The 16,354-nt window shown below is 39.9% G+C and overlaps 1 protein-coding gene across 1 annotated transcript in view; it reads right to left on the bottom strand.

The window, feature by feature from the left end:
- Positions 1–460: 460 nt before the first annotated feature.
- The window catches only part of LOC123867426, a 212,647-nt gene continuing 196,753 nt past the window's right edge, over positions 461–16,354 (bottom strand). Inside the window, exons 4-15 of the mRNA XM_045909438.1 lie at positions 13,163–13,972; positions 12,854–12,994; positions 12,256–12,380; positions 8,890–9,018; positions 8,082–8,250; positions 7,578–7,741; positions 6,990–7,157; positions 6,005–6,207; positions 5,323–5,488; positions 3,591–3,724; positions 2,761–2,872; positions 461–2,620 (exon numbers count right to left, since the gene is read on the bottom strand). Coding sequence (XP_045765394.1) covers positions 1,064–2,620; positions 2,761–2,872; positions 3,591–3,724; positions 5,323–5,488; positions 6,005–6,207; positions 6,990–7,157; positions 7,578–7,741; positions 8,082–8,250; positions 8,890–9,018; positions 12,256–12,380; positions 12,854–12,994; positions 13,163–13,972 — 3,878 coding nt within the window. The 3' untranslated portion in view covers positions 461–1,063. The remainder of the gene's footprint in view (positions 2,621–2,760; positions 2,873–3,590; positions 3,725–5,322; positions 5,489–6,004; positions 6,208–6,989; positions 7,158–7,577; positions 7,742–8,081; positions 8,251–8,889; positions 9,019–12,255; positions 12,381–12,853; positions 12,995–13,162; positions 13,973–16,354) is intronic.

The following is a 16,354-nucleotide window of genomic DNA, read 5'->3' as shown; positions in this document are numbered from 1 at the left end:
TGAAGTTAAGTTAAATTGTAAGAAAAATTGAAAATGAGCTGCAATAACGTTTTTGATGGTTTTAAATAGATTTTTTTTGCACTTTTCAGATTTGAGCACGTTTGGAACCCTTAATTTGCAGTTTACGTAATTAATTGACAACATTCTTATGTCAATTTAGTTTAGTACAATTAAAATGTGTAACTACTGAGTAGAATCCAGTATTGATCGAGTTCTTTGAGACAATTATTGTGTTTTAGTGATGGGGTGCAAAGTATTTTTATAGACATTTATAATTTTTAACAGATTGACATAGTAATTGACAGCTATTGAAAAAAATATATCTAGAGGTGAGATGCGTTGTTACCACATATTGGTTATTGTACTAAGCACATAATGGTTAGGTATATAATCCTAATTATTTATTTGACGCAATTTAATATAAGCTTGTTATTACAATAAACAAATGGACAAATCTTTACTGCATAATTAATACATAATTTATTGTATTAAAATAATTATATATGAACACTTTACATAAGTATGAGTAAATTTGTACAATAGGTACATAGTATGTAGAAAAAATAGAGATTCATTTATAGAGATCGTTCAGTGAAACGAAACCATTGCCAGCGTACAAATCATAAATTATTATTATAATTTACCTATTAAATACATCTAACGATTATCTTAACCAAAGGATCCTGGAGAGTGTGGATCTAAGGCTATAGTTAAATACGGAGAATACATAAATTCACTTAAATATCTATTTTAACAAGTAGGTAGCTATAATTTAATGAAAAAGATGGCAACATTGGGATATATCAAAATGCTAGCTGGCGAGGCAAAATGTAAGTATCAGTAACACAATCCAAGTTTGACCCGAGTATTTATTTACCTAACGCAACTGAGCAATGGCCTGTTTCAGTGGCGCGCTATCCTAACGATTAATAGAAGCACATTACAATATTTACATCAGCCGGCGATAGATACATCTGCGGATATCTCAGTAATATACACATCGATTAATTAGTTTATTACACTTTCGTAGAAACGACTAACCTAAGTCCCACTCGAGATTCGACTAGTTGTCGATAATTTTGAGGAAGTCCTCCGGGGAGATGTGAATTCCGTCGACGGCGGAACCGTCGGCGGAGTTCGGGACGGTGTGTTTGAGCTCACCGAAGGTATAGGTGGTTCTCTTGGCGGCGGAGCGCGGGCGCGCCGGCAGCGACGCCTCGCAGTCGAGCGACGCGCGCTTGTTCCAGCAGAAGGCCGGCCGCGGCTCCGCGCCCGCCGACATGGGCATGGCGAGCTGCAGCCGCGAGCCGCGCAGCGCGTTGTCGCTCAGCTGCCGCGCCAGCTTGTTCTTGCCCACCACCAGCCGGAAGCCCCGCAGACTGTCGCCCCCCGCACCCGTCTCGCACAGCTCCGCCTCGCTGGCCTGCCGCGCGAGCTTCGAGGCGGGCTCGGCCGCGCTCGAGCGTTTATCGACTAGACTGTTCTGTCGCGACGTCTTCCCGTTCCTCGAAACTGCGTCCCGACTGCTGCTTCCCGAGGAGCTACTCGTGTTAGTGTTGCTACTGTTGTTCGTGACCGTATTATCTCTCCTTAGCGTCTCTATGATGTTGTAGAAGTGCTCGGGTTCGTTGGTGCTGTTGTTCCTCGACCGACTCACGTTGTTGGTGCTGTGGCGGTGCGGGCGGATGTGCGCGCGCGGCAGGTGGCCGTAGCTGCTCTGCCGCGCGATGCCGGCGCCGGTCTGACGCCGCGGCATGCTGCAGCTTTTCGGAACGAAAGCGTCGTGGCTCAACAGTACGTTTTCGTACACGTGTGCGTTGTCGAAGTCCTCGTGCGATATGAGGTTCTGTCGACTCTCCGTCGTCTCACGTTTCTGATCCACGGAGTTGCTCTTTTTGTGCCCCTTCCGAATTTTTAGATCGGGTATTTTCTTTCCCAACTTACAGTCGCTCGCACTGCGTGGCAGCAAATTTTCGTATCCATGACTAACTCCTTCCTGTGTCGTGTTCTCAGTTTTGGGAACATTGTTATTGTCTGCGCCGTTCCTGGCGTGTTTTGGTGCTTTAGAACTAGGTTTGGCGTCAGCGGGACAGGCGAGCTGGGGCAATGTGTCGTGTCGTTTCCTGTCTACGTCGGGTTTCGAGGATTTATCGAGCACGACTTTCGTTTTGTCGCTCTTACAAATTTTAACACTAAATCGGAACGGAGGCTTGAAAACTACTTGTAACCTAGTTTTTTCTCCGGAGAGTAGGTTGGTAGCGCTTTTGGACGGTCTAGTTTTTCTGGTGCTCTTTGAGGCTTGTCTATGCGTTCTTTCTGTGAGACCTAATGGAATAGATTTAGATTTAGGAATGGATGTAGGCTGGGGGGAGCTGAGGAGCCACTTTTGTACTTTAGTTAGAGCTTCGGTATCTTTAACGGGAGTGGACGAGGAATGCTTTTGCATGGAACTGTAGTCAATCGTTTCTTTCTTAACTTTCAATTTTCGTTTCTTCACTTTGTTTTTATGTTTCGATAAAATGACATGCTTCGGAGATTTACCCTCCGCGTTCGTCACGACCGCTGTACTTTCTTTCAGAACTTTACTGGTTTCATCTGTCTTTGGTGGAATGCTTGGCTTCTGAAATAAACATACATTTGTTTAATATTGGTAAATTATTTTGACGATTCAAAAGCAGTTGTAAAACTTTATTTGATTAAAAATATATTCTATTCGTTTTTTTTAATGAAAATTAAAGTTAAAAAAGCGGCTGCACTTACTCTCTTCTTGGTGTTGTGCGAGGGGGATGCTTTGTCGCTTTTCTGCGCGTCCTTCTTACTCCGGTAAGCACGCGTTCTTAGAGCCACTTTCTTTTTCAGAGGAACTTTTGATCTGTGGGGAAAATAATTAAATTGAGGCTGTGGTGCCACACATCGGTTGAATATTATAGTCTAGAAAAACCATACCGTTAGCAAATCGTGATAAAATGAGATTTAGTGTTCCGAATCACGTACATAGAAATCGAAAGCTGGTATCAGTCTATCATACCTACCATCTGTAGATTGACATGGCGACCTAAAGGCCGCTTATCCACCATTGGTATTTTAATATACCTACTTTTTACACACTGTTTTATCTAATTTTTCACGATATTCTTATTATGTAGTTGATGCTCTAGCTAGCTGATGCTCGCGACTTCGTTCCCGTGGATATAGTTTTTAAAAATCCCGTGGGAACTCACTGATTTTTGGGGGAAAAAGTAGCCTATGTGTTAATCCAGGGTATAATCTATCTCCATTCCTTTCAGCCAAATCCGTCCAGTAGTTTTTGCGTGAAAGAGTAACAAACAGCTGTACCTACATCCTTCTTTACATTCATCCATACATACAAACTTTCGCGTTTATAATAATAGTAGGATTTTTGTTTCCTTTAAAAACAAAAACTATAGGCTGGTTGTTCATGTTTGATAGATGCCGATGATCTTCTCGATTGAAATGCAGAATCGCAGGAAGCCACTGGATTTAGGAGACGCAAGACCGTGTGGAACGCATGTGGAAGATTCTAGAAGTTAATGTTGATGTTAAGGTGTATGTTACTTGGTCATGTTTACCTAACAGCAGTGTGCACGATGAGCCCCTGGTCGGCGGCGTCGGGCAGGCGGACGGTCTCGGTGGTGGAGGAGTGGATGATTGTGACTGATTTGATCTTCTTAGCTTGGCGGCCGAAGAAGCGGGTGCTAGCCACCTAAAAACCATCGATTACACTTATTATAGGGGAAAATCATTAAAAAGAACTCTAGCTTATTTACAATATGATCAAAGTATGGGTTGCCTGGAAGAGATAAGGTCGCCCTTTGTTTGTAAATCAACCCTGTATTTTAATATTTGTCATAGTTTTAGGTAATAAAGTTGTTCAAATAAACAAGTGTATATTAAAAATTTATAACACCCCCGACAAGTGAAGGTTACAGTAACTAGATAAGAGCTGATAACTTTAAAACGGCTGAACCGATTTTCTTGGATTATAGCTAAGAACACTCTCGATCAAGCCACCTTTCCAACAAAAAAAACTAAATTAAAATCGGTTCATTCGTTTAGGCGCTACGATGCCACAGACAGATACACAGATACACACGTCAAACTTATAACACCCCTCTTTTTGGTTCGGGGGTTAAAAACGATAAAAAATAAGAACAGAAAAGTTCCTCGACCTGTGGACTATCTCTTGAAAACTACGGTTTACAAGAAAAATACTGTGCATACAACGTTTTCGTTTCTACATCATTTTTAGCAACTAGTTCACTTTGATTTACTTCATAAGTTCTCTCAAAAAATGTCTTGAAAAATTTTTCCTTCTCACTTTGATTTCATACTACACGATGAGACCGAGCACAGATGAACAAACAAGATGGAAAAGACAAATACCTTAAGGCCTTCAAATATTTTAAGTTTTAGCGCAATAAAAATAAGAAAAATGTGTCTAGCTATAGCTACATGGCCCCTATAAAAACATTGAACACTTTATATTATAATAATATTTTCCTTCCTAAATATTATAATGATAATGATTTATGAATGTTGCAACTTGTCCGCTAGCATTACAATATGGTTTGTAGTTAGCCATTTAACATTGAGTTGTTCAATACCTCCTTATCTAAATGAATGTAGAAACTATTAATGAAAGTGTTATATATTTTTATCATCCAGGTCTATTGCGGAATCTAAAACGCTGCAGCAACGCTAGAAATAAAATAAAAATTTCTCAAAATCATAATACAAGTGATAATGTTCAAAAATATTCAAAATGGACGTAAATCAAACAGAATAGGGATCCACATATGGGGATATTATAGTGCACTAGTAGTGTGTGCGTAAACACAGGTGTTTTACACACACTCTCTATTTCCTTAGGCAGACACTTTCATTTCCCCGTGGGACGGAAACCCGACACGACCGGAGGGAGATTAGGCGTAAGATCGACGGCTCTACGTGCTCTCCGAGGCACAGGGGAGAAACACCGCCAACTTCCTAACTCCAACCTAGTACTGAAAATTTCTTGACACATATTTGTGTCAAGAAATTTTGCCAATGCCTATTTCTTGGCCAGAACCGAGAATTGAACCTGTTGATTGATAATTTTCAAAATTCAAAATATTTCTATTCAATTAAACTTCTACAAGTACATACTTTTGAACTGTCAAGAGCATCTACCACTGGTTCGTAATGCTTTTCCTACCGAGAAGAACCAGCAAGAAACTCGACGGTTGCTCTCTTCAAAGATTTAATATACAATATTATGCAATATGTTAACCACTGGACCAATGAGCCAGTCGAGTCACTCACCAGTAGTGCGATAACTGCGAGCAGTATGAGCAGCACGGCGTACCAGTGGCGCAGCACCCAGCGCTTGAAGCCGGCGATGCTCTCGTCCGACAGCAGCAGCTTGCGCAGCGTGGCCAGAGGTCCCGACGGGTCCACTTCGCGGCAGCGTTGGAACACGTCGCAATACCTAAACAGGATCTGGATTTAATACTCATCGAAGACTCCAACAAACAATATTACGAGTTAGCATACTGTTAAACTTGTAAGATGAGATTGGGCTTAATATGACAGAGTCCTGGGATAAAAGCTTACATTTAAGAGGGATATGGAGTTAGGGGTTGGAAGCTTTAAGAGAAAACATTGGGCTCGATATGACAGAGTCAATATAAGTTTCCAGACTGACCCTCCCTTCTGTCCTGGGAAATTACATTTAATAGGGATGTGAAGGGGTTACGAAGTTTTCCTCCTAAAATACCTACTCCTAATCTACTGCAAAGCGGAATTATTGACGATTTGTTCACAATTTTTTTAGCACAAATGATTATAGTTGGGGCCAGATATAAATGACAGGTCTAATATCACAATACTCCTTGCAGATGGCACTAGATTTAGACTTGGCAATATAGTTTAGAGATCATGGTACAAAAGAATTAGCCGCAATACCATTAGTAGGTGCCAATTAAAAAAAAAAAACGATTCATACCCATTGTAATCGTTACAAGGCGTGCCGGGTTTAGCGTACATGTCCGGCACATCGTACGGCGAGGAGTTCCAGTGGAAGGAGGAGATGCAGGGCCCGCCCGGCTTGCGGCAGCACAGCTCGCACGCGGAGCGCGGGTCGTCCTTGCGCGGCGCGCACTGGCAGGACTCCAGCCCGTACGCAAGGCAGATGGAGCCGGTACATTCCTGGAATAAAACGTTGGGTTAGGCTGCTTTCTTCCGCGGTGGACCTGCTGACGGAGTAACCAGGTGTTAAGGTCCCTTGTGCGCCGTCGTCAGCGGTGGGATACGGATTTTCCTCACGAAGAAAAAGGCTGCTTCCTTTCAATATGGGTAGGGTTAAGATTACAGGATTCCGAAGATCTAATGACGTCATCTTGGAAATTATACCTACGTATTAACGCAATATACTTGCGTATTGTGCAATATGTCTGTTCTGTTTTCTCGGATTTGAGATGATCTCCTAGATGTCTATTCAGTCTTATTTCGAAGATATTCAAATTATAACTACCCACTTATATTGGTCTTATTCTGAATTTAGGTAGGTATAAAAAAATGACACTGAAAAGCTATTAAAGACTAATAATAATTGAAGAGATGGTATATTTCTTCATAAGTAAGTACAGATACAGTTCCATATGGCGTCTTGTGATTTGGGCGTAAGAAGAGGGAGTAGAGTTTTGTCACCATAAATTGTAGAAAACAAAGTTATAGCGGTAGGTATAAAGGTAAAGAAGAAACAGCACTGTTCCTCGGTACATTTACCAGCATTATATATGTAATACTGATACACATGGGAATAAGAAGCTTTTTGCTATAATTAGCTAAACCAGATAAAGTCTGATACTGGTATCTGTTTATAATCGCACAACGTTCCGCATGCGATATGCACCACACCCCTACTGCAAATTCATGGACGGCGCGTTTGGTAACATTTGGTACCGCTGAGCTGGTCAAGTACGACTTACTCCCATGAAGCAGACGAGCTCCTTGTCGCATCGAGTGCGGTTGGGCTTGTGTCGGCTAGCGGGGCAGGCGGCGCGCTTGCCGTCGCAGTGCGCTGCGTCACGACAGCCGTTGTCCGAGCGGCACTTGTCGCCGAACTTGAGCGTGCATGACGACGTGCAGCAGGGACCCTGGAAAAATTCACACACTTAAACCTGTCGATAGTCTAGAAAGCGGTAAAAACCGAAGAGTTTCATCGAACATAAGGATACCTTTATGGTATCATCATCAAAATATCAATTTCAGATTACCTGATTAGGTATTATTATTTCTATATCATGTAGCCTAATGGTTAAGATGCCGGCCTTCCAATCGGCGGCGTACACAGGATTTAATACTAAGGGCACACACCTCTTAACTTTGCGGAGTAATGTGCGTTTTATGAAATTAAATATCACTGGTTTTAACAGTGAAAGGAGACTTGCGTATCTGAGATTTCTCCATAACGTTCTCAAAGGTAAAGTCTCAAAGGTAAAGTCTGTAAGATTATGGCCAAATCCTTCTTTTTCTGAGTGGAAATCTGAGTCAGTAGTGAAGTTAATAATAATTACCTGACTAGGACTGCAAACGCTGTGTTCGGTGAGCGTGCAGGGCTTGTAGTGCGGGCGCACGGCCTGCGGACGGCAGCACACGTCCGTGCACTCGGACGCCCAGCCGCAGTCGCACTCCTCGCCTTCCTCCACCACGCCGTTGCCGCAGATTGCTGGCTGCGGCTCTGCAAACGCATAAAATTAGCGAATTAAAATGGGTATGTCGTCATCGTCCATCAGGATCCTGATCTTCTATGACTAAAAACGAATTTATGGTGTAAAATCCAACATCTAGTGTGTTTTGCGATTTGAATGTCATATCACTCATTTACCAAAAATAAATCAGGAGTGAGCGCCCAGATTTGTGTCCTGGTGTTGGCGGTGCGGTGTAGGGTGTCCACGTGTAGATATAAACATCTATATTATGGCAATCTAGCAGCTGCGTATGTGGTAGAATGAGTGAATTGGAATTACATAAGGCTAAGAGGGTACAGTTCCGTTACCCAGTCCAAAGGTCCAACTTACCGGTAAAGCATCCCTTCGGCGAGCGAGCCTTGTTGTTGAGCACGGGGTCTATAGCTCGCAGGGAGCAAGGCGAGAATTTGTTGTTGTTCTTTCGATCGCCGCTGGTGGCGCGAGCGAACATTATGTAATTTCCGTCCTCCCCAAAGGGCGTACACATTTCTGGGTCGTGCTGGAATATAAGAGCGAAAATTAGAATTAATGAGAAGTCATTTGATTGTGAACTCCAAAAAGTCGACTATGGTTCGGCAAAGCTATTTTATCGAACTATGTTTCTATCCGAAAAGTGAATTTGAGAATTCAAGGTTAAGCAATAAAATATTTTGACAAAAACTTGTTTCATTATTTATGCAGTCGGGCCACAAATGCACTGATAGAAAAGGAACAAAAACGGCAGTTTTCTCGAAGTGGTTTCGAAGTCTTTTCAAGTTCTCTCTTATTAATGTCTACAATTATTGTATCAGCAAATAAATGTTCCAATATGTCTTGACATTTTAGAACCCTACCATCTTTGAACCTCTTCTCTACAGATATGAAAAGAATGATATAAAACAAGTGTAAATTAAAAATTTATAACACCCCAACAAATGAAGGTTACAGTAACTAGAAAAGAGCTGATAACTTTCAAACGCATGAACCGATTTTCTTGGATTATAGCTAAGGACACTCTCGATCAAGCCAACTTTCAAACAAAAAAACTAAATTAAAATAGGTTCATTAGTTTAGGAGCTACGATGCCACAGATACACAAGTCAAACTTATAACACCCCTCTTTTTGGGTCGGGGGTTAAAAAGAAAAAGAACAATGTACCGGCGATCCGAAGTTATGCCCGATCTCGTGCGCGAGCGTGACGTGCGAGACGGCGGGCGGCACGTGCTTGCCGTAGTTCAGCAACGTCACGATGCCGGTGTTGAGCGACTTCATGCTGCCGCGGTAGTGCTGTCAAACAATTACCAACAATTAGTATCTATCTGTGTAGTATTGGCGTCACTCAGAAAAGCAGGTATTATTTAAATATTTTTATCGAATTATTGGAATGTCCTCCCATAACCAACACAAAAAACACAAGTTCAATGTGTAGAGGTTATCCGAGAGTTTTAATCTAAACAAACTAATGCCAAAATAAATAATTTAATTAGAGCGTGATTGCTATCACAACATCTAATTATTCAGTTCACAATCCAAATACCGAAAATATGCGATATCGCTCCGAATCTCAGAAGGAGACTAAACTGAAACCTTCAAAACACCCGTATTTATGCAAGTTCAATCTTGTTGGCCTCCTAGCAACAGATTGTATGACATCGAATGAGCCAAATATCGATTTTATCGAACTACCTGCATTAGATAAATTAATAATTTTATATTATTGTTGACAATTCAAATCAATTTTTAAAAGTAACCTTACAGTTGAGACCGACATAGCTCAAAGGATTAGCAAGCTGAAGTGGCAATGAGCAGGTCAAGTCTGTCGTAGGATGGCGCAGACGTGTTCTGGAGTTGAGACCGCGAACCGATAAATGAGGTGTCGATTGATTCGTCGTAAAGGTCCGGGTGACATAGGCTATATTTTACACGAAAAAAATTGACCTAACGGATGTTCCATCAAAAAAAGTGGAGGATTCCAAAAAAATTTTTTGCTATTGTATCGAGTGGGATGTCAAATGAAAGAGGAGAAAATTCTGAACTCATGTAGCTATAGAAATGAAACAGAAAAATAATTTTACTCTAATATTTCAGCGTTTATAAGGACGATCGCAGTCGGGTTTTAGTTTTCAACTTTATCTTGTTAGATACTGGCATGCAACCTAAGACATAAATAATATACCAATTCGACACAGTCACACAGTAGGTACCAGCAGTAACTGGTAGTGCTGCAAAACAATTAAACTTTAACACGAACACTGCACCGCCGGAAAGTAGGACTGCCAAAATATACAATGCTCGTTAAAACTCCAAGTTTTAATAGAATCAAAAATTTAACTTCTCTTTCTTTGTTTAGTGATTTATTTGAAGAATTTATGAATTCAACTTGCAACAACAAATTGAAATTAAAGTATCTCTACATTTGCATGGAAAAATTGAACTCGTAAAATATTATCAGTCAATGGATTCAGAAATACTCCTATTATGAGTATACTTTTAGACATTTACCTACTATATGTTCAAAATGTTCATAATAATTAGTCATAAATTCAAGGAACACCATATATTTAAGTTAATTATAATTGTTCTGACATTCGCTGTAAACAAAATAACTTTAGTTCTATCTTGGGTTTTACAAGTTTACATTGAAATTTTATATTTCGACTAAGTTGTGCCCGCAACTTCGTCCGCGTGGACTACACAAATTTCGAACCCCTATTTTATCCCCTTAGGGGTTGAATTTTCTTATTGGATGTCTACGTTATATCTACGTTACGTTTATCTGCACGCCAAATTTTAGCCCGATCAGTCCAGTAATTTGGGCTGTGCGTTGATAGATCAGTCAGTCAGTCAGCCAGCTTTTCCTTTTATATATGTAACAGATGATCAAACATAATAAGTTGGAACAACCATTTATTTTGCTAAATCAAAAACCTTTGTGAGATTTGAACCTAGTCAATATCCCGGAAATGAGTTAACAGCATTAGGCTTTAACGGCTATTCCGGTTTCGAGCATTATTTCGGTCAAGGACCGTAATTACGACCACTAAAACGTTAATGTTTTCCTTCCATAACGACAAACAAATGCCTTTCAATTGTGATTGGTTGCTAATATAATGACTAGGGCGTTTTCAATCACACAAGAGAGCCTCCGGCACATTTTGTTTATAGAGCGGACTTTGACTTTGCAGCTCTGACTTAAAATTAAATTAAAACGAGACAGATGTATGACTTTCACATAAATCTGTCTCGTTTTAACTCTAAGTAAAGTTTGAGGAGTCAAGATCTTAGCCTTGGAGTCCCCAGAGTTTCTTAATAATTTCTTAGGGTGGCCACCGAGGGGTTTAAGTGGGTAGTAATCCCTCATAACCCGATCTATCTTCAAAAAGATCGAGGAACTCTCAAACTCAGGAAGATTTCCTCCATCAACAAAAAAGGGGTTTTTCGATAGTTCTTGATAGTTGCTGACTCTTGACGATTCAAAATAGATTGTTAAACATGTTGGCTACAGGTAAAAAGTTCTGGACGACGAGTGAGACAAGACAATAGCGCGGGTAACCGTCAGTTGATTGAAGAACCAATTGTGTTGCAGCATACGCATCTCCGACGTCGCGCCACTTCGTACTAACAAATAGATTGATAAATCACCCATTGCGCAGGTTTAAAGTCAGTTCTCTTTTTTCTAGTAAAGTTACTTGAAAAAGATTAAGATTTAAGCAGCGATCAGAGGCAAAAATTAAATAGGTACCGAAACAAAGAAAAACTGCACACTGAGGTTATTCAGGAGAATTTTGCAAAAACTTGCCATATTTTGCCAGCTAAGCCAGCTTCCACAGTCAATTACCACCAGGTGAGATGGCAGTCAAGTGCTTACTTATTATCAAAATAATAAAAAAACTGTCTGCTGTTAAAATCTCAACAAGAAGATTGCAAAGGTCTAAATCCCAATATAGAGGTTAAGAAAGAATAGATCCAATTATGTGATGGATCGAATCAAATCTTATCCTTTAGTACAAATAGAGTGGTGCACTCAAAGATAATTCCCAGTGGATGCAGGACTAATGCAAGGAATGGAAGCTATAGTAGCAACAGGATTGGCCTAAGTGCTTTGGGGTGGTTTAATTGTTGGTCACTTTAAAAATTAAGACTCCTCCATGTCCTAAGAAATGTGAAGGAATGATACAAGCATCTACCAAAAAGATAGTTTTCGTAACTTTTTAAAATCTTTTCACTATACTAGAGTTAAGAAGATCTAAGCGGAAAAAGACAACTGCACCCCTATATCAAAATTGTTTAAACTCAAAAACCTTGATATAACCTCTGTTTCTGATCCATAACTCGATTAACTAAGCCTCCGCTGTCCATCCATTTGTCTGTCTGTTAGCGGGCTATATTGAATCATAACAGGTAGTGTATATAGTGCATAGTAATCATAGTATGATGTGATAGAGTGATAGTGTGATGTGATAGTGTGATGTGATAGTGTGAAGTGTGATTTTTATTAGATATTGTCAGTCAAAAAATACTTACGCCATTCTTCTCGCATACTCCGCCAGCGTTCTTCAGATCCCCCGTCCACGCCAATCCCAGTGTACCCATCTCAAAGTCCCGATACGTGAACATGTACGCCAGGCAAAACGCGTCGTAGTCTTCCTCTGAATCAAAACGTACTTTAATTAATAAAACGCTACATTCAATTAAGAAATTAATTAGTATTCGGTCAGTCGGAGAAAAAGAACAAATGACGCATTTAATTAATTCTATCAATTTTTTTTGTTAAAGTAATACATCTACTCATGTTCTTTATATTGAATAGAAACTATTTACTCAAAAAATTGGTAAAAGCGGTGAGTTTAATTTTTACAAACGGACTGTGTCTAAGCAGTCGCCACTGATGTTGAAATCTATGGAGCGCACTTTGACTTTGCTTAGACTTAGTTTCAGTTAAAACGGGACAAATGCAAGCGGTGTAACGCTGTCTCGTTTTAACAGTGTCTTAAGTCTGAGCAAAGTCAAGTGCGTTCTATAGATCCCATCCTTAGTGCGGACACCGATGTTCGTTGACACATGTTATTACTACGAAGCGCCGCATCTAGTGAAACATTTATATCACTGCATCTATTCTTACCTGAAAAAAGTTCCAAATACTTCTCTACCCCGTAATTGTTAGGAAACCTGTAAGCTGGGTCTTTTAGAGCGTCTAGTGTGTGGACCTTAATTCTTTTAATCATGAACGTAATGTTATCTGGTTTTCCATCTTGATTGAAATCTGAAATGAAACGAAAACGTTTAAACTTAATCGAAGGGATTAGTTAAATGAGGTCTTTAATTTAAAGCGAATTTCTTTTGAAATGTTTGCCTTTAAGTATTTCCTTTTGTATTTAATTAGTTTTATTCAAAAAGTATAAAAGCTCGGTTGAGAAATCAAATATTCTACCTGTCACTTTATAAATAGCGTTAACTTTCTGTACGTGACGAGTCATAACTTCAATACACGCTTCTTCCGAACCATATCTCTGATAAAACATATGATCAGCTTGTAAATATACTAAACAAGTTGTTTTTCTTGGATCTACTGTAGCTCTTTTGTTCACGTGCCTCCCGTCGTCGCTCGCGTTCGCTGAGAGTACAGTATACCCTACTGGCTCCTTCTTAACTATATCCTTACTAACAGTGACAACACCTGCTTTAGTTTTTATCACTTCGACATGCGTCTTTGGCTTCGGTCTCGATTCCTCAGAGTCGAGTCGCACTTTAGTAATGAGGTTACTCTTATCGATTTTGGTTTTTGGTTTTCTCGTACTGAACTTTTCAAAGGGATCACTATTACTGGTGTACGGGACGTCTAAGTCTAACGGAAGTTCGGGGTTCTTCTTTGGCTCGTCGTCTTGCATTTCGTCATCGGGAAGCCATCGCTTCTTTCGTCTGTTTATTTCGCTATTCAAGTCTTCTGTGTGGTTGCTGAAGGGCACTTCTTCAACGATTACTTGGTCAGTAAAGTTGAACAGCTCCCCTTGGTACCCGAGCTTGCCTTTGACGTGCAGTAGATGTGAAGCACAAGGATTCTCATGGCCAGCATGTGGATGCTCGACGTCTGATCTCCTGTAGATGACACTGTGCATGGAAGGGTGGTTGACGTCGTACCGGGAAAGAGGTTCAACGTAATATTCTTCTGTAGGAGTCCATATTGTTCCATCGAAGAGACCGTCTGCGGTGATGACTCCGTAAACGAGTGAAGCATCGTCATCTGTAAAGTAAAATTAAAAAACGTTGATTTTTATCTGTTAGAATAGAAACTCTAACGTAATTTTAACCGCCTATCATACAACTGAATCTAAATCAAACAATTTTAAGATTTAATGGAATGGTCACAGTTTTATCAAGCGATTAATTTACAGTTTACACCAACGAAATAAATGGACTGCCATATTTTATGCAAACTAATTCGAGGTGCAAAGAGCCTCCGGACATCCAATGTACCTACTCATATAGCAACTTGCATTCGCTACTGAAAACCGCTCATAAATAACCGTAATTACAACTTCCCCTCGACTTTCGTAGCATTTATTTTACTGATATGTATAATACACTAATTGACCCGCCCGGCTTTGTTCGCCCAGTTCACGCTTCAGTCGTAAGTCGAAAATATAAATTCTCTTTCTTCCCTATCTCATGAAAATTTCGGAAAATCCGGTCGTATTCCTTGTCTGGACTATAACAGGCACCTTTCCGGGAACCGGGAAAATTTCAGCTGTCTAGGTCTAACCTTTTGAGCTGGACGTTAATGAGTAGAGAGTCAAAGAGTCAGTGAGGACTTTTATGTTTAAACGTATATAATTCCTGTTCATAATTTTACAGGTTTATTTATAACACACAATAAATCTTGCACCGTTAAATCATAATGAACACTTAACTAGATTATTTAAGTTTTAAAAATTCCGTGGGAACTCCGGGACAAAAGTAGCCAATATAAGAAGGCAATCTTTGTTACCAAATTACGTCAAAATAGGTTAATCGGATGGGGCCGGGAAAGCGTAGCAGACAGACAGACAGACAGACAGACACCCTTTTACATTGATAATATTGCTACTACAGAACATGTTAGATAAATACAAGTGTAAATTAAACATTTAAATAATACCCCCGACAAGTGAAGGTTACAGCAACTAAAAAAGAGCTGATAACTTTCAAACGGCTGAACTGATTTTCTTGGATTATAGCTAAGAACACTCTCAATCAAGCAACCTTTCAAACAAAAAAAAACTAAATTAAAATCGGTTCATTAGTTTAGGCGCTACGGTGCCACAGACAGATACACAGACACACAGATACACACGTCAAACTTATAACACCACTCTTTTTGGGTCGGGGATTAAAAATATATAAGATAGATAAATAGAAATAGAAAGCTTTTGAACCGTCACTGAACCTACCACTGACTGGTTCGAAACTCCCTCGCAACCGAAAAGAACTAGCAATAAACTATTCGGTTAAGATCATAAGATAAATAACGAAACAAAAGCGTATGTATAACCAGTATTATTCCATATGTACATTATTAATATTGAAACAAGTTGAGTGGGTTGCGTGTAACGCCGGAGACAAGAAAGTCAAACTCCCAAGAAGCACCCTCCATTAAACTTGTGAACTAATTTCATCAAATTTCACTTTGTCTTGAATGTAGCAGATGGGTGGCACCTCGTAATTTCGTTTTATTAAGTTTGCTACAGAATATTGAAGTTTGTTACCAGTCCTTAATTTATTATCTTGACGACGAGGAATTATGCGTGAATCTTCATAGGGTGAGATTTGAATGGTAATAAAGATAAATGATAAAAGATTTTTTTTTTGCACTCCCTAAGTTCTCCTTTATCACATGCCTCTACCTTTTTTAAGTTATATGGGCTTCAAAAGTAAAATATTCTTTATTTTACAACAAATGTACATAGAAATGTAATCATAACAAGATATTTGTACAATGTTGTTTAATAAGAATGTTTGTACAATAGGCGGCCTTATCGCTAATATAGCGATCTCTTCCAGGTAACCTTAGGGTAGGTATAGAGAATATAATAAAAACTAAGGAGCTTTTAAGTAATATCAGTTGCTTAAAAGTGAAAGTAAACATCGTAAGGAAACCCGTATGATTGAGATTCTTTACAACGTTCTCAAACGTGTGTGAAGTCTGCCATACTTTGGCCAGCGTGGCCAAATCTAAGGGGAGTCCCGTGCTCAGTATAGGCCCGGCCATGGGTTAAGATGATGAGGTCCTTCTAGACAAAGGGTAAAAACAACTCCATCGTAACCTGGACAGACACGCACTTGGCTAGCTTCAGCGGGCAAGGATTTGCTTCTTAGTTTCCTGATTCGAACCACAAGCATATGGAACGCCTGTTCGGCTTCGGTTTTCCCATCCATTTTTAACCCCCGACCCAAAAAGAGGAGTGTTATAAGTTTGACGTGTGTATCTGTGTATCTGTGTATCTGTGTGTCTGTGTATCTGTGTATCTGTGTATCTGTGTATCTGTGTATCTGTGTATCTGTCTGTGGCATCGTAGCGCCTAAACGACTGAACCGATTTTAATTTACTTTTTTTTGTTTGAAAGGTGGCTTGATCGAGAGTGTTCTT

This window comes from Maniola jurtina, chromosome 8 (genome assembly GCF_905333055.1).
Source record: "Maniola jurtina chromosome 8, ilManJurt1.1, whole genome shotgun sequence".
NCBI lineage: Eukaryota > Metazoa > Arthropoda > Insecta > Lepidoptera > Nymphalidae > Maniola > Maniola jurtina.
This window is presented reverse-complemented; position numbering and strand designations above follow the sequence as displayed.